Genomic DNA, 22,654 nt, shown 5'->3' on the forward strand with positions numbered 1-22,654 from the left:
CCAGGCAGGGGCAGCCGTGACCCAGAGCAGATGCTTTGCTTTTGAGTTTGCTCATGAGCTTAAAATTAAATTTAAAAAAATTACTTTATTGTTTCATGTTCTATTTAAACAGTAGAAATTCCTGCTTACAAGTAAGCAGGCTTGTTATTTCTCCAGTGATCTGTCCCCCCATTTAATAATACGGCTATCAGTTTCTTAGATGAAGCAGCAGTATTTGGGCTCTCGTATGTAATATGGTGGCGACTGTTTCATTATGTGTTTCAGCATTTGTGAGGGGGCGGGTTGGTCTGGATGTGGCAGATGGTGGGGTTTGGAAGTGATAAGTCATTGAGATACCTTGGTGTCCATGTGGTACATACCAGAACCTGTGGGAATGCCAGGTACATGATGCACGTGATATGTGGCTTTGTCATTGTCTCAATTCCCCAGAGACAGAGGGTGTCTTGGGGAATGGGCTTTGTTGGCAATTTGGCCTGCCCTGTTGGCAGCCTGGAACTTGGGTTTGGTAAGGCTAGCGGGCCATATGGGGACAAAGCCCTGAAGGGCATTGGAACTTGCCTTTTTTGGTAAGTGACCATGTTTCCTCCTTCAGCACTTAAAATTGCTTTTCTCCCGCATAGAGGACAGTGTGCCTAATTTCTTACATAATCTGGATTTTCCTCCCCAGTGATATATTCTTGGATTCACAGAAGTGGCAAATGGGGATTTCCCTCTTTGAAGAGGAACCTTCTCCTTCATGGAGTTCAGCAGGAGGTTATGTCCTTTGAAGCTCAGGGCAGAAGTGGTTTGGGGCAAATGAGGTCATGGGGCTGGGATCAGATTCTGTGAAGTTACAGAGCTTCAGGACCTGCATGCGTTTGTGTGCATGTATGTGTCCCTGTGTATGTGTGAATGAAAGAGGGAGAAAAAAAGAAAGAAAGAGAAGCTTTACTTGGATATCTGCCTCCATTATGAAGGACTCTCAAGTAACAGCCTTTTGATTTTAGCTGATGGCACGGATTCCCAGTCATGGCGCAGCCCCTTGAAAGCCCTTTCAGAGTTCTTTAAAGGTGACCCGAAGGGTGACTTTAATGAGACAGGTTTGCATTTTCCCATGGCTGCTGAATTATGTAACCCAAATGCTTCTTGCTGGCCTCACTTTAAAATTGGCTTACACCTGCCTCATCTGCTTTGCTTAATGAGCATGCCATGCTTTGATTAACCTACCCTGGAGTTGGCCCATCCTTGACTCTCACGTCGGAAACTGGGATCTGGACTCTGCAACCCAGTGCATGCCTTGATGATGTTTTAGTGTAATCTCCAACATCTCCACAGACTTCATCTTGAGGGTCCCCTTGCCCCATGAGATTGGCACCATCACCTGCCCTGCATCTATGCCCCAGCATGCTGGTACCACAGTGTTCTTTACTCAAAGGTGGCCACAAGTCTTGACTAGCCAGCCCATTGGTTAATTTTTGCTTTTCACAGTTTTGGACTCTTTGGCAGTGTCTCAGCTGTAGAGTAAAATTGCCACATCCTAAGCATGCCTAACCAGCTTGAAAGGTTATAGCGTGTCTTCAACATGCATCATCCACGTACACCCTCCAGCAGCAAGCACAGGCAGTCTCCTTAATTATACTCTAGGGCAGACTGAGTGTATTTTAGCCAACAGAAAGCTAAAGGTGTCTCTTGGGGTCATTTCTGCAACCATGAATTGGGGTTCCTATGATTTTTTCAGGCCTGTGATTATGGTTGCTTGCCTTTAGGTTATTCATCAGTGGAAACCAATAGCTCTTGGGGATGGATGTGATCCTATTTCAAACTTAGCCAAGGGTGAAGTAAAGGTGAAGCCAGGCTCCTCCTTAAACCTCTCATCTCTGTCCTCAGGCCTGGTGGAGCCAGTGAATGTGGTGGACAATGGGGATGGCACACACACAGTAACCTACACTCCATCTCAGGAGGGACCTTATATGGTCTCAGTTAAATATGCTGATGAAGAGATTCCTCGCAGGTAAGCTCCATCCATCCACCCATCCATTCCTCCATCAATCTATCTGTCCACCCTTGCATTCCTCCATCATTCCATACACCCATCCATTCCTCCACCAGTCCATCCATCCACCCATCCATTCCTCCCATTCCTCCCATCAGTCCATCCACCCATCCATTCCTCCATCATTCCCTCCATCCACCCATCCATTCCTTCATCAGTCCATCCATCCATCCATCCATCCATCCATCCATCCATTCTTTCATCATTCCATCAATCCACCCACCCATTCCTCCATCAGTCCATGCATCCACTCATCCATTCCTCCATCAGTCCATTCATCCACCCATTCATTCCTCCATCAGTCCATCCATCCCTCCACCAGTCCATCCACCCATCCATTCCTCCATCAGTCCATCTACCCATCCATCGAGGCAGCAAGTGTTACATAGAACCTACAACTTGTCACCACACACTAGCTTTGATATTTGTGGCTCCCACTCTCTCGCTCCCCCAATTCCTTTCACACATCTTTAGTTTAAAGGTAAGCTGAAATTAAGAAGTTAGAAATTCTAACCAGTTGTGGTGGGATTCGCCTGTAATCCCAGCTACTTGGGAGACTGAACTGGGAGGATCACTTCAGCCCAAAAGTTTGAGGCCAGCCTGGGCAACATAGACCCTCCCCTGACATCTCTTTTAAAAAAATCACTAGTAGTAGTAGTAGTAGTAGAAGAAGAGAATCATTGAAAAAATAAAGAATTTATTAGTTTATTAGAGGTTTCCTTTTGGTGTTTTGGGACAGGACAAAGGTCTTTACTTCAGGGTTTGCTTGATAAAAGCATTTCCAGAAGGTTTTATGTAGAAACCTTCTTCCTTGCTGATATTAATTTTTAAAAAATGTTACATAAGTTCTTCACCTCTTGGAACAATCTCTAAGTGTTTTCTTTTCTTTTTTTAAAAAATCATGCCCCTTAAGATGAAAAACTTTCACCCATATCCCCTAACACATATTTTATATAGAGATAAGCATATTAGCTCTATCTATGTCAAAATGTGTAATTTATAAATGACATTTGTATATTGTTTTACTAATATACCATGTACCATATGAAGTATACTAAATATAGAATAATTATAGATACAGAATATAGAATAAGATGAGATATAAATATTAAAATGAAGTTCCAGTATTCTTTCCATTTGGTGGCCATCATCTTAGCATAACAAAACTGGGCTAAATGTGTTTTAACGCTGTATTTCCCAAACTAATTTGTGAGCTCTTCCTCCCGAAACTATTTGTATCCCTTGGAACAGAGGTCCCCAACCCTTGGAGCGTGAACTGGTACGGGTGCATGGCATGTTAGGAATTGGGCCGCACAGTGATGGGTGAGCAGTCATTACCGCCTGAGCTCCATCTCCTGTCAGATCAGCGGCTGCATTAGATTCTCGTAGGAGTGTGAACCCTATTGTGAACTGCACATGAGAGGGATCTAGATTGTGCGCTTCTTATGAGAATCTAACTAATGGCTGATGATCTGAGGTGCAACAGTTTTATCCCAAAAGCATTCCCCCACCACGCCCCCTGGTCTTCCACGAAACCAGTCCCTAGTGCCAAAAAGGTTGGGGACTGCTGCCTTGGAACACACTCAGAGCAAAACCAGTCTGTCATGTAATGGTTACTACCTCATAGTTGTAAATTTCTGCTGGACTTAGGCACCTTGACTAACTCACTATCTTATCTACTGTAGAAACCCCCTTTTCCATCCCACTCATGTGTAAGAAAAGTCAGATGCAGCTGGGTTGACACGTATCTTTACTGACTAGGGTGTGTGTGTGTGTCTATCAAGTCCCTTCAAGGTCAAGGTCCTTCCCACATATGATGCCAGCAAAGTGACCGCCAGTGGCCCCGGCCTTAGTTCCTATGGTGTGCCTGCCAGTCTACCTGTGGACTTTGCAATCGATGCCCGAGATGCCGGGGAAGGCCTGCTTGCTGTTCAGATAACGGTAACTTGGAGTTATTTTTCGAGCCAAACCTTAATCCTAAGACTTCATTTCCAGGCCACATTTAAGAACAAGGGTTTCAATAACCGATGTCTGTGCAAGTTGTTTGTTAGATTTTCCCACCAAAGAGTCAGTAAATGTGCAGAAGCATAAGCAGCTCGCCTGAGAGATTTGAGGGTGTAGCTCCAAGAACCACTTTTTGGTGAATTTTCATGTTTTTTTTACTACATCTATTCCTATGTTTTTATTTTTGTTTTTTTAAAGATGGGGTTTCACCATCTTGCCCAGTCTGGTCTTGAACTCTCCTGGGCTCAAGCAATCAGCCTGCCTCAGCCTCCCAAAGTGCTGGGATTACAGTCATGAGACACTGTGCCCGTCCCCTATGTTTTTATTTTTAAATGTGTTAAATTACTCTTTGGATCAGTTAAGACTAAGTTATGCTGCATACTGCAGTAAACCTTAAAATAAGAGTGACTGAAATAAATGAGATTATTCTCTCTTGTTAAGGAAGCCCAGGTTAAGCCACCTGGGTGCCCTGTACCTCACCAAGGAGGTCGGCTCCATCTCTCTGCTCCTCTACCTAGCATGTGACTTTTATCCTTAAGGTCTTCTCCTGGACCACAAGGCTGCCAGTGCTCTGGCCATCACATCCACGTGGCAGGCCAGAAGGAGGAAGAAAGAAGGGAAAAAGGGGTCCTCCCAGCTCAGTTGGCTCTCTTAAGCAGCCCTGCCAAAAATCTATCTTAGACTTCCATTCCCTTCTGATTTGTCGGGGGTTGGCCACAAGTCACATTACCTAGTGGCAAGGATGCTAGGAAGTGGAGTCCCATCTTCTGGGAGCAGTGCACCTAGCTAAGAGTTACAGTCCTATTAATAAAGAGAAAAGGGAGACTGGATGCGGTGGTGTGTGAGCAGAAGCCTCTGCCTCCTCCCCTCCCTACATTTCAGAGGATTTCGAGCTAAAACACTCTTGGTTCACCTGACAACAAAGTTACTAAAAATTGGCTGTGTCTGTCATGGTGTTAAAGGGATCTGTGACCCTCTACTCTCCCTACAAAAAAAACAAAACAAAACTAGATTGTATTAAGCCATCCATTCTGTCTCTCCACTAGAGGCACTAATAGGAAAATATGTCAAGGTTTTCCATGAATGTTTTCTACATCTTGACAACATCCTAAATAGCGTTTCTCTATGATCCACAGGACCAAGAAGGAAAACCCAAAAGAGCCATTGTCCATGACAATAAAGATGGCACATATGCTGTCACCTACATCCCCGACAAGACTGGGCGCTATATGATTGGGGTCACCTACGGGGGTGACGACATCCCACTTTCTCCTTATCGCATCCGAGCCACACAGACGGGTGATGCCAGCAAGTGCCTGGCCACGGGTGAGTACAGAGCATCTCAAGGTCAGGAGCACGGGCTTTGCAATCAGAAAGCCGGGCTGTAGCCCTTCTCTGTGATTTACAAGCTACATGATCTGGGCACGTTGCTCGACCTCACTGAACTTCAGTTTGACATAGATTGAAGCTCTTCATTTTTATTTGGAGAACATTTAGATCCAAGAAGCTCTTCTAAGAAGCTCTTCTAAGGAACAGAGACTGTTGTACAGGGTTATTGCAAAGATTAGATGAGGTCAGGCATGAAAAATGCTTAGCACGGTGCCAGATACATGATAACTATTATTATATGCTTTTGAAGTGTTGAGAACCCAACTCTGATGGCGGCTCCCATGAAAAGCAGCAAATTTCTGCCTTTTATGAATAGATAGTTACTCAGCATTCATTCAAGAGCATTTCAGGTCAGCATTAGAGAAACACATTTAAGGATCTAGGTTTTTTTCGTCATGCATGTGTAAACCTCTCAGGAATTCTCCATGAATATTTGAGCATCACAGTTTCTTTGGTTTCTTTCTTTTTTTCCTCTCTCCTTCTTCCTTCAGTTTCTAAGACACAACTATTGACTGTCACAGGCCTTTCTTTTCTTTTTTTTTTGAGATGGAGTCTTGCTCTGTTGCCCAGGCTGGAGTGCAGTGACGCAATCTCAGCTCACTGCAGCCTCAGCCTCCTGAGTAGCTGGGACCACAGGTGCCCACCACCATGCCCGGCTAAGGTTTGTATTTTTAGTGGAGACAGGGTTTCACCATAATTGGCCAGGCTGGTCTCGAACTCCTAGCCTCAAGTGATCCACCCTCCTCGGCCTCCCAAAGTACTGGGATTACAGGTGTGAGCCACCGTGCCCGAACGGCCTTTCAGTTTTTAAGAACAGCCCTTGGGCAGCTCAGTGCTGCTGCTCAAGCAGATTTCAAAACATGAATCCCCATCTCTAAAATGAGACAGATTTACTTCTTTTTAAATAAGTAGACCAAGCACAGGACCACCCTTCATGTGTTTTGTTTCTCTCATAGCGCATCTTTTTTTGAATGGAGAAAATCTGGGCTTTCACAGCAAGGTTGTGAGTTGTTCAGTGTGGCCCTTTTTGGCTCACCCATGGCAAAAAATGGAGAAATTTTGGAATGCTGGCCAGTCCACCACCTCCTAGGTCTATGCAGCTGCCAGCGACAACCAGATCATCTTTACTAATTGATGGCATGTTAACGTTGGTTGGGGACTTCCCCATTGCCTTCCAGGCCCTATTTCCTCCCCCAGCTTGGGCAGAATCCTGAGCTGAATACTTGCCTTTTGGCTACACCTTTGCCTTTGGCTAAACCAAGGGTCTGTCATTCAGTGCCTTCCACAGATTGACTCCAGTCTTCTCTTCCACTACTCCCTGAACAAACTGCTCTGGCCACCCTCCCTGTTACTCCTACGCACTTGGCTCATATTTGCCAATGTGCTTTTAGTTCATGCTGTTCTGCATTTCCTGATGTATGGATCCTGTGTAAAGGGGCGCCAGAAATCAGAGAGAGACTGGTCACTGGGGAGAGGTTGCAAGTATCCCTTAGCTAACAGAACCCATCCTTCTGGGTTCAGCCATGTTTCCTTTCTTTAGGAAGCCCTTTGTCAGTGTGGCAACCCTGGTATATAAATTCTTAGGACCTTTGCCTAGATATGCTGCCAGACACTTCCCCGAGGAACAGTGTGTTATTTTTTCTGTAACTTAGTTCCTCTTCAGCATTTCCACTGCAGTTGGAGCTGTCATTCTTGGTGCCTGGCCCTGTTAGCATCTTGAGAGCAGGGACTGTGTCTTACCCACCTTTATGTGTACCTGGCACTTAAGAAAATGCCCAATATGTTTGTTGAAAGGTGACCTTCCATTGCCATACCTTTAAATGCTGGCAAACCCAGGCTAACCTTTAGTCAACACTCAGAGCTTATAGATGCTCCTTGTTTAGTAAATAATTGATAAAGTAACCCTTTGAGCAACACCTGATTAGGGGATCTTTGGGATATCCCTCTGAATGGCAGCAGTTGAAGGCCTAACATTTACAGGCACAGACAGCATGGATGGGTGTGATTTGTTCTTGGGCCTCCAGGACGTGTGTCCATACTTCCATTCTCTTCCCCTGAACTCTTCTCCAGGTCCTGGAATCGCCTCCACTGTGAAAACTGGCGAAGAAGTAGGCTTTGTGGTTGATGCCAAGACTGCCGGGAAGGGGAAAGTGACCTGCACGGTTCTGACCCCAGATGGCACTGAGGCCGAGGCCGATGTCATCGAGAATGAAGATGGAACCTATGACATCTTCTACACAGCTGCCAAGCCAGGCACATATGTGATCTATGTGCGCTTCGGTGGTGTTGATATTCCTAACAGCCCCTTCACTGTCATGGTAAGAGAAATTCCTTCTCCAGAGCATGCTGTTATTGGTGGAAACTGTAACAGCTGCCATTTGTTGAACCTTGACCAGGATATCCTCTTCCACTTTTTTTTCCCCTTTGGAAATTTTGTTAAGCAGTTGTGACCTTGTAGAGTCCCAGAGTAATCTCTAGAAACTCAGAAACCCTTTGGCTCTAAGGCTTTTTAGGGAATCTTACTGACCATCAAGGTGTCTATCATAATAAGGAACTTGGGCAGTATCCTGGCCTAAGCTGAGGCGTTTTGAAAGATAACTCCTCAGAAAAACACACCTTTACGAAAATGTTTCTACATAAAACATGACAGGTTTTTAACCTGCCAGCTCTTCCTTCTTCCATCTTCATGGCCATTCTCCATGGCTGGAGGAGAGAGCTTCCTGATGCTGTTTTGTTTGGAGACTTGACTCTGATAACCCAGGACTCAAAGTACCTCCACTTGTGTTTTGGAAAGATTCACAGTTTATGTATGAGGGGGAAATACCTTGTCTCTTGCAGCGAGGAACTTCTGGAATAGAAGGAGGAAACCATTATGCAAACATCTGGGTTAGTGAACGACCAAGGTCTTTCATTTTCAGTTCTGAGTGACTTACAGATCTTCCTCTGATTATTTATTTTTGTTATTGCATAATAGATCTTCCTGTGAATATTCTTCAACCAGGAAAGGGATTAGAAACCTCAGGGGCATTACCTCACTGAACCTTCAAAACCAAGCATCGTTGGGCCTTTTTTTTTTTTTTTTAACAAATGAAGCATGCTTGGTCTAGACAGACACCAAGTACCATGCTGTCATCCTCACTGGTGTCCTTTGATACTGCCATCAGCAGCCGCACTTGACCACAAGGTTCATAGGCCCTTCATGTTTTTAATGACCTGGCCTTCTTCACAGCCTACAAAGCACCTTCTAATTATTTCATTTTGTGCAGTAATGGAGAGGTGCATGACGACTCCTTTCTAAACAGAAGCTCAGGGACTTTCTTCCAAACAGTCTATACTCTGTCGTAGCTTTGTTCCCTTCCATCGATGTTTGTTTATCCGTAAACAGCGTGCCAGAGATCTGGAGGCTCTTTTTTGTCTCAAGTAGGTAAACACTTGTCAACTTTTGACATTGTTCATTTAAGAGTGTTTTTCTTCTGTAGGAAGAAGGAAATACAGCTGGGAAGTTGATGTCGTTATTCACAGAGAAGGGTACCAGTTGTAGTCTTCAGAATCTGTTTTTAGCCCATACTGGGTTTTATGTGGTTGGTTAGAATTAGGTAGGAGGGAAAAGCAGCCAACCACCGAGCAGTGGTCATGGGCCTGCTGGTGCGATGAGTTGGGGGTAAGAGAAGACCATATTGGGAAGGTCTAAGTGAGAAAGTCAGAGTAAAAAAATTGAGGACCCTTGTTACAGAAGTGGAGGCTTCCAAACTCAGTAAGAATAAGTGTCTCCTAGCCCCTGAATACACACAAAGCAAGAATATTTTGTGTTTACCCACTGCGCCCTGACCACTGCTGAAGGCAGAAAGGGACGATCACCCACAGTACCTACAGCACCTGGTTTGGGTCTTTATTCTCTCATTCCAGGGAGAGAACCTTAACTGGATGGACTGACTGACTGTTCATTGGCTTTGGTTGGGTAGATTCCCTGCGTCTCACTATAAGTTTGAGGCCAAAAAGGACACTGACCCACACTGCAGTCATAGCAAATGTCTCAAGGAGACCCACACTGGTGTGAGCCATCACGCCCAGCCAGGAGCATTAAATCTAAGATTTGTTGAAAATGAATTTATAAAAAACTTTAAAAACATTAACTGCTGAGCATGGTGGCTCACGTCTGAAATCTCAGCACTTTGGGAGGCCAAGGTGAGAGGATTGCTGGAGCCCAGGAGTTTAAGACCAGCCTGGGCAACACAGTGAGACCCCCATCTCTACCAAAAAAAAAAATTAGCCTGGTGTGGTGCACACCTCTAGTCCCAGCTACTCAGGAGGCTGAGGTGGGAGGATCGCCTGAGCCCAGAAGGTTGAGGCTGTAATAAGCTAAGACTGCACCACTGCACTCCAGCTTGGATGACAGAGCAAAACTCTGCCTCAAAAAAAATTAAATAATTAACCACAGTAGACATTTATCAAGTGAAAAAAGACCTTTTTCCTAATTCTGTGCTGCAGAGATGCCTCGTGTTAGTTTTTACCTGCTTACACTTCACACACCTCAGTTTCATGCCTGGGATCACACTGTACGTATTGCTTTCACACTTTGCTTCCTTCCCTCAGTGTGCCATAGATACCCTTACATATTGATTCATTGGACCTGACTGCTGTGTTCCACTGGACAGACTCACCAGAATTTATTTGACCCAACCCCTTCCAGATGGACGTTAGGTTGCTTTAGTTTTGCACGACCACAGATGGCGCCAGTCAAGGTCCTTACACACATCAGTTACCTATGGAGCCTCTTGCCAGTGTAGGTCTGCTTGCCAGAAGTGGGGTTGTGGGCTTACAGGGCATGCACATCTGACAGTCAAAGAGAGGTCACCAACTTGCCTTCCAAAAGGGCAGTAAGAAAGTGTCCTTCGCTAGAGCGAGCAGCTCACTGCGGTTCAAGATGGAGCAGTGGGGGAAGCAGCTCTGTGGTGGTAGAGTCTACTGAGTGTATCCTTCCAGTATGGTTCCCAACTAATCTCCATTTGCCACTGACCAGGCCACAGATGGGGAAGTCACAGCCGTGGAGGAGGCACCGGTAAATGCATGTCCCCCTGGATTCAGGCCCTGGGTACAATTTTGGTTTTTTCCTTTTTGTGTTTCTGTGTTTACTCAGCCTTCATTTCAGAAAATCTGCCATCTGCTTCTGGGATTGCTTAAGCCCTGTGGGTGTCCTGGTCATTGGTCATTGGTGTGCCCCTCACTGATCAGCCCATCACGATGATCCCTGCTTTTTCTGTAATAAGATCACCTTCGCGTCACCATCCGTGCTCCACAAATCGCCAGCCGTCGTGTCTGTGATCACGCTCGGTGCAGTTTGTCTCCGTGTTTAAAGAGAAAGACAGACAGCTGTCTGCAGCCCTGCTGCTGCCTCTCAAAGCCGCCACTTGCACATTCAGTTTCTGTTCAGGGGGAAAGCCACCCACTGCTACTCTCTGCCACTTAAAATGCACCTTCTTTTCAGGCCACAAGCAACTAAACCTTTCCAGATGGAGCCTCTTGGGACTCATAGACATTGCTGTCTCTCACTTTTCCACTTTCCTGTGGGCGCTGCTGGGAATTTTACAAACAGACTCCTGAGTGATTGCTAACAGTTGGTCAGCATGACTTCTCCAGTCCCTCAGGTTCTACCCTGGGTCTGGAGCCACTTAGACAAAGCCCATACCACAATGGGCAGCCACATTCCCAAATCCCAGCCTCACTGGCTTGCAGAATTCCCAGCAGCTCTACCCCCTGTAGCTTCACCAGCTCCCGCTGTTGTCCGCTTTACCCAATGACCACTGCCTTCTGTTTTTAGGTGACCGAAGAGGCCTATGTCCCAGTGAGTGACATGAATGGCCTGGGATTTAAGCCTTTTGACCTGGTCATTCCGTTTGCTGTCAGGAAAGGAGAAATCACTGGTAAGCACTTGCCATGAAGGCTGTCTCATTCTCACTTGCTCTCATGAGCTTCCCAGAATGGTACTGGGGAGGTGTGTCCACTGTCTCCCAGACCTGGGCTCCTTAACCCCGGGTCATGAGTTCTTGGTCTCGGGCGTTGGGCCGTGGGCTCCTGAAACTACAGAATGTGCCACGTGTGTGTTTCTCTGAAGAAGTGACTCACTGACAACTTGCATTACTTTCTTGAGGGGGCCCATGATTCTCTCTAGGTTAAGAACTGCTGTGTTTAGATACCTCATGACTGTCGGGTTCCTGTTTGCCCCTTTTCCCTGCCTCCTCTTGTTTGACTTTTCCAGATGCGACTTTGACACTGAGTCTGTCATACAGGAGTTCCTTTCTCCCCTCAGCCTCTTTTCAATGCCTGCTTCTCTTTGGTTTGATGCTCTACCTATCCAGCTGGTTTCACGGTCTTCTCAAGTCCTTTCTGAGCTTGATTTTGCCAGTTGTAAAAAACTCTTTAAGAGTTGTCTGCTGTATTTTGTGGAAGTCAAATGGAACTGGAAAAAAAAGAAGAAAAGAGCAAATGGTCTTTCCCATTGTGGGACTTGAGTGTTTTAGGCAGCAATGAATGTCCTTGGGTCTGGAAACCTTTATTTTGAATACGTCTGTGCCTTGGGCTCTGCTTCTCTGGGGAAGGTTGCTGGTGGGCTCATTGCACCGTCTCCCTGTGCTCCATAGGGGAGGTACACATGCCTTCTGGGAAGACGGCCACACCTGAGATTGTGGACAACAAGGACGGCACGGTGACTGTTAGATACGCCCCCACTGAAGTTGGGCTCCACGAGATGCACATCAAATACATGGGCAGCCACATCCCTGGTAAGTTGAGCTGAGCAGGCCTAGCAGGGAGGGCTCCACCGTTTAGGGGCATCTGGGCAGCATACAGACGCTCCTCAGCTGCTGTGTAGGGAGTGGCTTTTGGCAGCAGGCTGGGGAATGCAGCATTGGCAACCCTGCAAAACCAAACAGCCTGGGACCCTAGCAGGTCCAGCTGATTTCTAGAAGGGATGATGTAGCTCAGTGTCTTGGGTTACCGTGCAGGCCTTTGGGTCTGTGGTTGTTTATCTTTGTCACTACGCCGAGTGTGGCCAGAGGGCAAGCTGGGAGAAAAATGTGAGGCACAGTGAGGGACTTTCCAGCCTGGCCTGCAGAGCCCTATGTGGCCTGGGGACTTGGGGCGGGGTCAGAGGCGGAAGAAGAGGACCAGCAGCCCAAGTTCCAAGGGAATCCGGCCCAAGTTCCATGGGCCACCAACCAGCACAGTGTCACTGGTTCACTCTTTCTTTCTTTTTGTAGTTGTTTAAATATTTGTTTTTTAATTTAGTATTTTGAATAGGTAACACATTCTCATGGTTCAAAAATAAAAATTATATGGAGAAAGGTTTCCTTCCCACCCATATCCTCCATCTGCCCTCTCCTTGAACCAGACTATCATAAATTTTTTTATGTTCGACTTCAGAGTTTTAGGGTTTTATTTTGTGTGTGTGTGTGTGTGTGTGTGTGTGTGTAGATAGGATCTCACTATGTTGTCCAGGTTGGTCTTGAACTCCTGTCCTCAAGCATTCCTCCCGCCTTGGTCTCCTAAAGTGTTGGGATAACAGGCATAAGCCACCACGCCTGGCCATTTTCAGAGTATTTTTAAGACTCTCCATGCAAATAGAAATACAGATATATAAGAGAGTGTCTTTCCAGCCTTCCTTCATGTGGACGAACCATTACATATTTGACCATTTCCCTGTTGGAGGGATTTTGGTTCTTCCTGCCGTTGCTGTCCCCAGTCTTGCTGCAGCAAATCGACTTTTCCCCTAGTCACTTCACACTCATGAAGATGTATCTGTGAGATTTAGTTACCAGAGGAGGCATTGCTGGGGCCCCAGTGCAGGCATCTACGATTTTGACAGATCTTGCCTAATTGCCCTTCAGAGGGGCTGTTGCAGTTCACACACCCTCCAGCCATGGAGGAGAGCACCTTCTTTTCCACAAAATTTGCCAGTAGAATATGCTATCACATTTTTGGATCTTTGCCAGCCTGATGGTTGGAAAGAAACAGAATCTCAGTGTTGCTTTATTTGTATTTCTCTTGTGAATGAGACCGCACAGCTTTCCATATGTCTATTTGTATTTCTTTTTCTGTGAACTGAACGTTTGGATCCACGGCCTGTTTTTCTGTTTGGTTATTGGCCTTTGTCATATAGTTTCTAAGAGCAATTTAAACATTGGAGAGATTAGCCCTTTGTGGTAGGAGTTGCAAATATTTCTCTGAGATTGGCATTTGCTTTAGTTGCCTGTATGTAATATTGGCTTAAAGCAAAAATGTATTATCTACTTCTATTTAAATATTCTAAAGTGCAGATGGAGAGAGAGGAAAAAATGTTTCTCACATCTGCCATCCACTTCCACTGCTGGTGCAAGTTGTGTATCTTTTTAGATGTTTCTCTCTGTATCTACAAACATACATATAATTTTGTTCTATTTTGTTTTTAAAGGAATAGCGTAATGGTATTCATAGTTTATAGCAACTTGCTTTTTTTCTTTTTAATGCATCATATTATGGATAATTTCTCAAGTTAGTAAACATGGGTCTTCCTCACTCTTTTTAATGGCCCATGAGTAGATCAGCATTTATTTAACCAGTCCCCTGTTGTGAACACTTAGGTCTTTTCCTGATGTGCACCTGAACACTGCAGAAATGAAAGTGCTTATGTAGGGCTAGCAGTCGGGGTGGGTGGGAAAGACCACTGTGGGGTTGATTCCTTACAGTTTGAATGGCGTGGGCAAATGGCCTTCCAAAAGCCCTTTCCACTCACCTTCCCTCTAGCCATGGGTCCTTTCACCACCCAAGAGTTTCTTCCTTATTTATCAGTTGGGCTGGATTGCCTTACCTCAGCCCCCTTCCTCATCTGTGGCAGCCTCCAGGATTGTTTTTCTTATGTTGTGATTGAAGGAATAATACTGTGTAGACCCTCTCTGATGTCCTGGGATGGCGGGGGACAAGAGGTGCATCTGCATCTCTTTCTGTCTCTGCATCTCCTTCTGTTTCTGCATCTCTTTCTGTCTCTGCCTCTGCTTAGGAGGCGCCAGACCTGTAGAGAGGTGAGTGTTAAGATGCCGGTTGTCCAAGGCCTTCATTCACCCCTTCATGAGCACCAATTTTGTTTGTGTCCTTTGTAAACCCAGAGAGCCCACTCCAGTTCTATGTGAACTACCCCAACAGTGGAAGCGTTTCTGCATATGGTCCAGGCCTCGTGTATGGAGTGGCCAACAAAACTGCCACCTTCACCATCGTCACAGAGGATGCAGGAGAAGGTACTGTGTAGTTTACATGTTTATATGCCTCCAGCCATCCATTCGGAGGGTTAAGTGGACACGGTTCTAGGGTGGCTTTTAAAAGTGAGACAATTGAATGGTAGTATTTGTCTTGTCTTTTCTCTCATATTAATCTGTAGAGCTGCTTTGTCTTCTACCCAGAAAGACATTTTTGAAGTCCTTTGTGTTCTAATTGAAATCAGATTCATGCTATGAAATACTTTGTGTGACTTGTCTGGAATTTAAGTATGTTTTGGTTGGTAATGTTTTTGTTCTTTTTGCACATGTATCCACAAGACCACATGACTTACTGAGTGGCTCTTTTTGATAAAGCTGTGTGCCCATTCACATGGTATTCATGGAGACTCCCAAATCTGTGGTTCTAATGGAGTTTCCATGATGGCAGCCAGTGCCTGATAGAAAGGGACAATACACCTCTGCCCTCCACCGCCCACCATCTCTTATGTGAAATTGACATGCACGGCTCCTTCCTTTTCTCATCCCATGCATCCTGAGAGTAGAGAGAGCTCCAGGGTTACTTGCAGTGAAGAACTCAGACATTTGGGGTTTCTTCTCAGTGGATATTTTTACCACATGGAGTGCTTTGTTCTGACAGATGTCCCTTTGCCCACAGCTCACGTGGAGTGCATCAGTCCGTTGTCCCCAGCATCAGGGCTGCCCTGGATGAGTTGTTACAAGGAAACTCTTAAAACAAGGAAACTCTCTCCCTAACACCCCTGCATCCCTGTTCCCACTTGTAGGTGGTCTGGACTTGGCTATTGAGGGCCCCTCAAAAGCAGAAATCAGCTGCATTGACAATAAAGATGGGACATGCACAGTGACCTACCTGCCCACTCTGCCAGGCGACTACAGCATTCTGGTCAAGTACAATGACAAGCACATCCCTGGCAGCCCCTTCACAGCCAAGATCACAGGTAGGGTTGTCTGACTTCTGGAGGCTTCCTCATGGGAAGCGTGGCTGCCCCTGACTGCCACCCTCCTTATCAAACCACAGGCGGCAGGCTAGACATCTCTTTGAGTTTAGGTTTCACGGAGACTCATTGAGGAGGAGCAGGGGATGGAATCCAATTTTGGATTGGCTAAATTCTTCCCTTGCTGATAATCCAGGAAAAAGCAAGAGCTAGTATTTGGAGCACACTTTTATTGTGCCAGTGTTACTCTAGTGTGCAAAGAGAAAGCTCTCAGATGGAGTATTCAAATCATACTGACCGCAATAGTGCGTGAACTCAGAGATGCCCTTCAGCGTCACTACTAGATAAATTTTCTGCTATCCCTTTTACAGATGGGAAAACTGAGGCTTGGCAAGGTAGTGGTGTAGCCGAGTTCACATATGGGTAAACAGATCCAGGTTATCAAATTCCAAAACCCATGCTCCTCACCTTGCTGTGTTCAGGTTATGCTTTCAGTGGGTTATAAGGAAAATGCACAAGGCAGAGCCCGTGTCCCCACCGTGTTTAGACCTGTCTGTGAAACAGCCAATAGTACTCTGTGGAATGTGGTCATTGTTTGCCTAGAAATGCCCACAGCCATGCCAGGCAGGTGCGAGGTCCCTTCAACTACCAAAGATTCCTATATTTTATTTTATTTTTGAGACGGAGTCTTGCTCTGTTACCCAGGATGGAGTTCATGGTGCAAACTTGGCTCACTGCAACCTCCACCTCCTGGGTTCAAGCGATTCTCCTGCCTCAACCTCCCGAATAGCTGGGATTACAGCATCCACCACCACACCCAGCTTATTTTTGTATTTTTAATAGAGATGAAGTTTCACCATGTTGGACAGGCTGGTCTTGGACTCCTGACCTCAAGTGATTCATCTGCCTCAGTCTCTCAAAGTGTTGGGATTAGGCTGGTCCATGAGGACTCAAGTCTCCGGGTCCTGCCAGCTCCTTGTCTTTGCTGCAAGCAGGCATGAATCCCATCATTCTTCATTGGTTGGGTCTACTCAGTGTTCAAGGCTCATTTTTTTTCACTTCGTGTAATTAATTCTTGCCTGTTCCTCTGTGAACGGCATATGGCATGGCAGCTCTGGGAAGCGGGATGACCACAAGTAACGAGAGTCCTTTTTGGGGGAATGTTTCCCAGATGACAGCAGGCGGTGCTCCCAGGTGAAGTTGGGCTCGGCCGCTGACTTCCTGCTTGACATCAGTGAGACTGACCTCAGCAGCCTGACGGCCAGCATTAAGGCCCCATCTGGCCGAGATGAGCCCTGTCTCCTGAAGAGGCTGCCCAACAACCACATTGGTGAGCTAGGCTACCCTTCCTGGCTGGAGCCAGGACATCTTGGGTGGGAGATGGGAACTCTTGCAGTTCTTTCTTGGGAAATCGGTAGCACAATGGATTGTGATGTGATAAACCTGCTGGGTCACACGCACGATAAATGCCCAAGTGTATTTGTGCATTGTGATGTCGACACTCTGGGTTGTTGGATGTCAGGAAAAAGGTCATATTTCTATTTCTGAGAGTGTGTCTCTCCTGCTTCCTCTCCGCCATCCCCTTACAAACCTCAATCTGTGTTCTGGCCCAGGCATCTCCTTCATCCCCCGGGAAGTGGGTGAACACCTGGTCAGCATCAAGAAAAATGGCAACCACGTGGCCAACAGCCCCGTGTCCATCATGGTGGTCCAGTCCGAGATCGGTGACGCCCGCCGAGCCAAAGTCTATGGCCGCGGCCTGTCAGAAGGCCGGACTTTCGAGATGTCTGACTTCATCGTGGACACAAGGGATGCAGGTCTGTGTGGTCCCAAGGGAGAGGCCCAGAGCTTGTGGGAACAGACAGACTTTGCTGAATCAGTGTCATCTTTTCATCCTACCAACTCCTTTTCCTTCCTGAGCATCCTTCAAGCTATAGGTCCTTCTGCCTGCATTTTCTTTTATGCCTCATGACCATTGGCAAAAATAGGATTGTCTTTGTTTTTTAGATGATGAAACTGAGGCTCACAGGGCTTACAGCCCCCTCTGCCCTAGGATCTGAACCCAGAGCCATAACACCTCGCAAACCCCTGTTTTCTCATCTGTTCTCCCACCCTTGTTCTCAGCTTCCCAGCGTCTCTCCAAGCAAAGAATGTTGGGTTGGCTGGCCAAGACCATGGTCATCTGAGCAGGGCTTTTGTGGAAATGAGGCATCTCTTTCTCTTCACTCTTTGAGATGGTTTGAGTTAGATTGTGTCTCTTCTAAGCTCGCCACACCCCAGTGCGTCCAGTCATCTGCTTTCTTGAGGCATGGCCACACTGGTGAATTCTAGACAAATTCTAACCCAGGGGAGAGGGCTGGAGAATTTCTGGTCCTGGTTGGGAGATACTCCCTGTTAAACCTTCAGATCTGCTGACCTAGTTGAGGTAGCCAGGGGCTGTTTAAAAATTCAGAATCTCAGGTCTGGCTGTGGATAAACCCCCGAGGTGGTACGTGCAGTTCTTGGAGGCATGAGGGCAGAAGGTCCTCTCCAGCAGTTTGCACAGGGCACATCATCTATGGGGTATTAGTAAATACCCTTGAGGAAAGCGTTCTGTGGTCAAAACCAGGTTCAGCAGGTTATTTCACTATGGGACTTCTCAGGGCGCTTAACCTACTCATCCCCCTCTGGGCTCTGCAAATGAGGCCGCCATTGCTTTCTTTCTGCTATGTAGAAATAGACTGAAGCGTAAGGGTCGATGTCCTTTCTCCATTCATCGGGCTCCCTCTTCCTGAGGAGTTGCTGTCAGAACAGCCTGGGGCTGCTGTGTTGCAGGTTATGGTGGCATATCCTTGGCAGTGGAAGGCCCCAGCAAAGTAGACATCCAGACAGAGGACCTGGAAGATGGCACCTGCAAAGTCTCCTACTTCCCCACTGTGCCTGGGGTTTATATCGTCTCCACCAAATTTGCTGATGAGCACGTGCCTGGTATGTGTATTCCGTTCCCCTCCAGATGGGATGCTTGGGTTTTCTGTAAATGCTGTGCTTCGGCCTCTGGGCTGCTCACAGGAGCCTTCTTGGGTCTTGCAGGGAGCCCATTTACTGTGAAGATCAGCGGTGAGGGAAGAGTCAAAGAGAGCATCACCCGCACCAGTCGGGCCCCGTCCGTGGCCACTGTCGGGAGCATTTGTGACCTGAACCTGAAAATCCCAGGTGGGTGTCGGGAACTAGTGGGGCGGGGAAGCCTTGGCTCCAGGCCTCAGGGCAGTGGGTGCCTTTGGGAACCAAGTTTAGGCATGGCCTAGAACACAGTATCCAAGTCGGCTGTGCTGACCTTTTCATTTCACTTCATTTCATAATTTTCTTCTATGTTTATTTTCACAGAGGCTCATCCAAGAATAATAAATCTGTTTACCTCGCTACCTTTTTCCAATTCCAAATAAAAATAACTTTATTGGGTCACATGGGGGAAACGTAGATATGCTTTCAGATTTTTAGATTTACTATCTGTCAAACAGAATCATGTCAGTGAAAGAACTGGCCCAGCCGATGCCAGTGTCTGGAAGTATTTAAGAGGTGGCAGCCCAGCGGCATCCTTCTAGTATTTCTCTTTCCTTCCTGAAATTAGAACGAGGGCTGTGCTGCAGATCTCACTGGGCCACATCTAGCCCTTTGGCGGTGAATCGTTCCTCATGGGCCCCAATTAGCCAGTCAACAGGTCACACAGTCTGTCTGAAATGTGGCCCAAGTTCTTTCTATAAAGAATCCTTCCAGAGAGAAGTCACTGTGAGTGAAAGTTTTGAGGCTCCTCTGCCCAGAAGTTGACATGTCCTATGGAATTGCACAGAGAAGGGAAATATAAATCGTCTTCAGATGGAGCTTGTGTTGCAAGCTCTGGAGAGGGGGCTGTCTTTCTACACTGCACCTCCCATCCTTCCTAACGTGTCAGGGAGCTGTCGACTCCGCCTTCTTGGCTTTAGTTAACGGGTTCTTCTTGTGTAGTCACATCAACATTGGGTCACATGGGAATGTGGCAGAGCCTCATTACTGTAGAGTTTAGACATGATCACTTAAGAAGAGCTTGACTGGGCCGGGCGTGGTGGCTCACTTCTGTAATCCCAGCACTTTGGGAGGCCAAGGCGGGCAGATCACCTGAGGTCAGGAGTTTGAGAGCAGCCTGGCTAACATGGCAAAACCATATCTCTTCTAAAAATACAAAAATTAGCAGGGCGTGGCAGCAGGCACCTGTAGTCCCACCTACTCAGGAGGCTGAGGCACAAGAATTGTGTGAACCTGGGAGGTGGAGGTTGCAGTGAGCTGAGATTGCGCCACTGCACTCCAGCCTGGGCGACAGAGCAAGACTTTCTCAAAACAAAAAAAGCTGTACTGATCATTTCTGGTCGTAAACAGTTTGTGTGCCTCAAGGTGGAGGGAGGAAGTGTCACCTCCCAGAGAGAGCCTGTCTCACATCTTAGGTGCAGAGTTGGACCCTGGCTGCTCCGTCCTCACAGCCATGTGTGCTCACTTTCCAGTCACATCGGTGTACTCCTCATCCACTGTTTTTGTGGGCATCTTCCCACCTCAAAAAATAGACATCCACATCATCTCTCTCATGACCCAGATAAAATGCCATTTCATTCAATGGAACTGTTGGTGATAGAAAAAGAGAGATTCCATTTCATGTCTAGATGCATCAACCTTCGTTACTCATCTCTGTGCCTCAGCTCCTATCATCAGGGCTGCTCTGACATTTGCCACCCTGTGCTCAGGCTGTGGGCCGGATGCCCAGGAGTGGGCTGGGCTGGTGCATTTCAGACGCTGCCACACCTTGGCAGACCGCCCTCCACATTTCTGCATACTCCCCTACCAGCACTGGGGCTGTCTCTTCTCACTTTGGCCAACCTGATGGAAAAATATGGTGTCCAGTATTCAGTTTCATATCTTCAATTACTAGTTATATGTACTGTGTTTTCTTTTCATTTGCTTTACATTTCTCATTTGGCAAAATACCTGTCCTGTTCTCTGCTTATTTGTTTCATGAGGAACTAGCAAGTATCTGTGCAGCGTGGACGTTTACCCTTTCTCTTAAGTCTCTTTTTGTTATTCTTTTAGTTACTTAGTACCAGATGACTCTGGGTGAGGCTCAGTTTTCCCCTCATTACCCAAATGATCCTCTCAGAGATCCCCTCCTCCTTAATGGAGGACAGCTCACTAACCAGATGTCCTCCAGACCCAGGTTTTGCAGGGCATCGTCGTTAGTTTGGGCTGCTTTAGCAAAATCACATGAACTAGGTGGCAACCAACAGAAATGTATGCCTCACAGTTGTGGAGGCCGGAAGTCCAAGATCAGGTACTAGCATGGCCAGATTGTGGTGAGGGCCCTCTTCCAGGTTGAAGACTGACAGCGTCCCCTTGTATCATCACACGCTGGAGAGCAGCGGGAGCAAGCTGTCTGAGACTCTTATAAGGCCACTGATCCCATCACAGGGTCACTCCATTTTCCTGACCTTATCTAATCCTAATTGCCTCCCCAAGGCCCCACCTCTTAATCCCATCACATTGTTGGGGATAGGGTTTCAATATTCGAATTTTGGAGGGACACAAACATTCAGTTTATAACATGGGTGACCCTCTTTTCAACCTCCCTTCCCTTTTCTGTCCTCAGGGGTCAGAGTCATGAACTGCTCTGCCCAGATCCTGTGGGGCTGGAGGGTGCAGTTTCATACTGGCTCTAGGTGATGGCAGTGCTCCGTGCCCCGCCTGCGGCCACCTGGCCTCACCACAGCAGTACAGGCACAGTCGTTGGCATGACGTGAGCAGCTCACGTAGAGTGATGTGGTCTTGTGTCCTAGCGCTGGTGACCCGAGACATTGCTTTTCTGAAAGTATAGCCCCTGGTCTTTGGTTTGCTCAAAGCTTTGCTCACGCATGGTTTCCCTTTTGCCATTGGGACTGACGAATGTTCACCTTTTTCTCTAACTTTGTCTTGTTGCCTAATAGAAATGCCAAAGCTTCTTGACAGTAAGGGATGACGGCTCTTGTTTTCTACCCTTCCCTACCTGTGGAAAGGAGCCCATCTATGCATGATGGATGACCACATCACCTTTGGCAAGAAGTCTCAGTGCCCCTAGCATGGGTGGCCTGAAGGTCCCTGCCCACTCCATGCTGGCCACAGGAGGGCAGGCACCCAGCCTGAAGGGAAGGAAATCTGGGCACCCCATGTCCACTGGGCTGCGTACACCTTGCTCTCGGCTGCTTGCCCTGCATGTCCTGCCCTGTCTCAGGCCCTTGCCCTAACCCTCTTCTCTCCCCCAACCTCCCTCCCGCTTTCAGAAATCAACAGCAGTGATATGTCGGCCCACGTCACCAGCCCCTCTGGCCGTGTGACTGAAGCGGAGATTGTACCCATGGGGAAGAACTCGCACTGCGTCCGGTTTGTGCCCCAGGAGATGGGCATGCACACGGTCAGCGTCAAGTACCGCGGGCAGCACGTCACTGGCAGCCCCTTCCAGTTCACCGTGGGGCCACTTGGTGAAGGAGGTGCCCACAAGGTGCGGGCAGGAGGCCCTGGCCTGGAGAGAGGAGAAGCGGGAGTCCCAGGTGAGCATTCCGGGCAGGATTTTCACCTGGGAAGAATATGAGTTGAACCCAGGCAGTGTGGGCACCCACATGCTGTTTTGCCCTATTTGAAAGAGAAGACTTCTGATAGGTGGCATTAAGGGGCATTCTTTAAAACAAGGCATTTGTGACTAAGTCTGGCACACTTTGTGTACTCACGTAAAGCCAAACAAGTTTCTTACTGGGAGCCTCGTTGGTGCCTGTAACTTACTAGTGTGCATCTGAGTCTCTAATTGGGGAGCAGAGTAATACTGTTTCCAGAGCATCTTTCAGGGCTGATGTTCTGTGGAACACACTAGAAAGCTACAAAACTGACTATAAGCATCCTTTCCTAAGGTTGCTGCTGGTGGGAAGATCTGTGGGGAAAAAATGGAACATTCTCATCTTTTTCTGGCTTGGTTAGGGTGTATTCACATTTTTTAAAATTTTTATTTA

At 47.1% G+C, this 22,654-nt stretch overlaps 1 protein-coding gene across 5 annotated transcripts in view; it reads left to right on the forward strand.

The window, feature by feature from the left end:
* The window catches only part of LOC105482823 (filamin B), a 167,860-nt gene that overhangs the window by 126,806 nt on the left and 18,400 nt on the right, over nucleotides 1-22,654 (forward strand). Inside the window, exons 26-40 of one of the 5 annotated variants that reach the window (XM_071091971.1) lie at nucleotides 987-1,079; nucleotides 1,867-1,990; nucleotides 3,817-3,973; nucleotides 5,173-5,362; nucleotides 7,496-7,743; nucleotides 10,446-10,517; nucleotides 11,244-11,346; nucleotides 12,064-12,204; nucleotides 14,563-14,691; nucleotides 15,453-15,626; nucleotides 16,795-16,953; nucleotides 17,237-17,440; nucleotides 18,438-18,590; nucleotides 18,693-18,815; nucleotides 21,935-22,201. In XM_071091971.1, the coding sequence (XP_070948072.1) occupies nucleotides 987-1,079; nucleotides 1,867-1,990; nucleotides 3,817-3,973; nucleotides 5,173-5,362; nucleotides 7,496-7,743; nucleotides 10,446-10,517; nucleotides 11,244-11,346; nucleotides 12,064-12,204; nucleotides 14,563-14,691; nucleotides 15,453-15,626; nucleotides 16,795-16,953; nucleotides 17,237-17,440; nucleotides 18,438-18,590; nucleotides 18,693-18,815; nucleotides 21,935-22,201 (2,337 nt within the window). The other 4 variants (XM_071091970.1, XM_071091967.1, XM_071091968.1 and 1 more) reach the window with 4 other exon arrangements.

The sequence above is a fragment of the Macaca nemestrina genome, chromosome 2, assembly GCF_043159975.1.
Source record: "Macaca nemestrina isolate mMacNem1 chromosome 2, mMacNem.hap1, whole genome shotgun sequence".
In the NCBI taxonomy this organism is placed as follows: domain Eukaryota; kingdom Metazoa; phylum Chordata; class Mammalia; order Primates; family Cercopithecidae; genus Macaca; species Macaca nemestrina.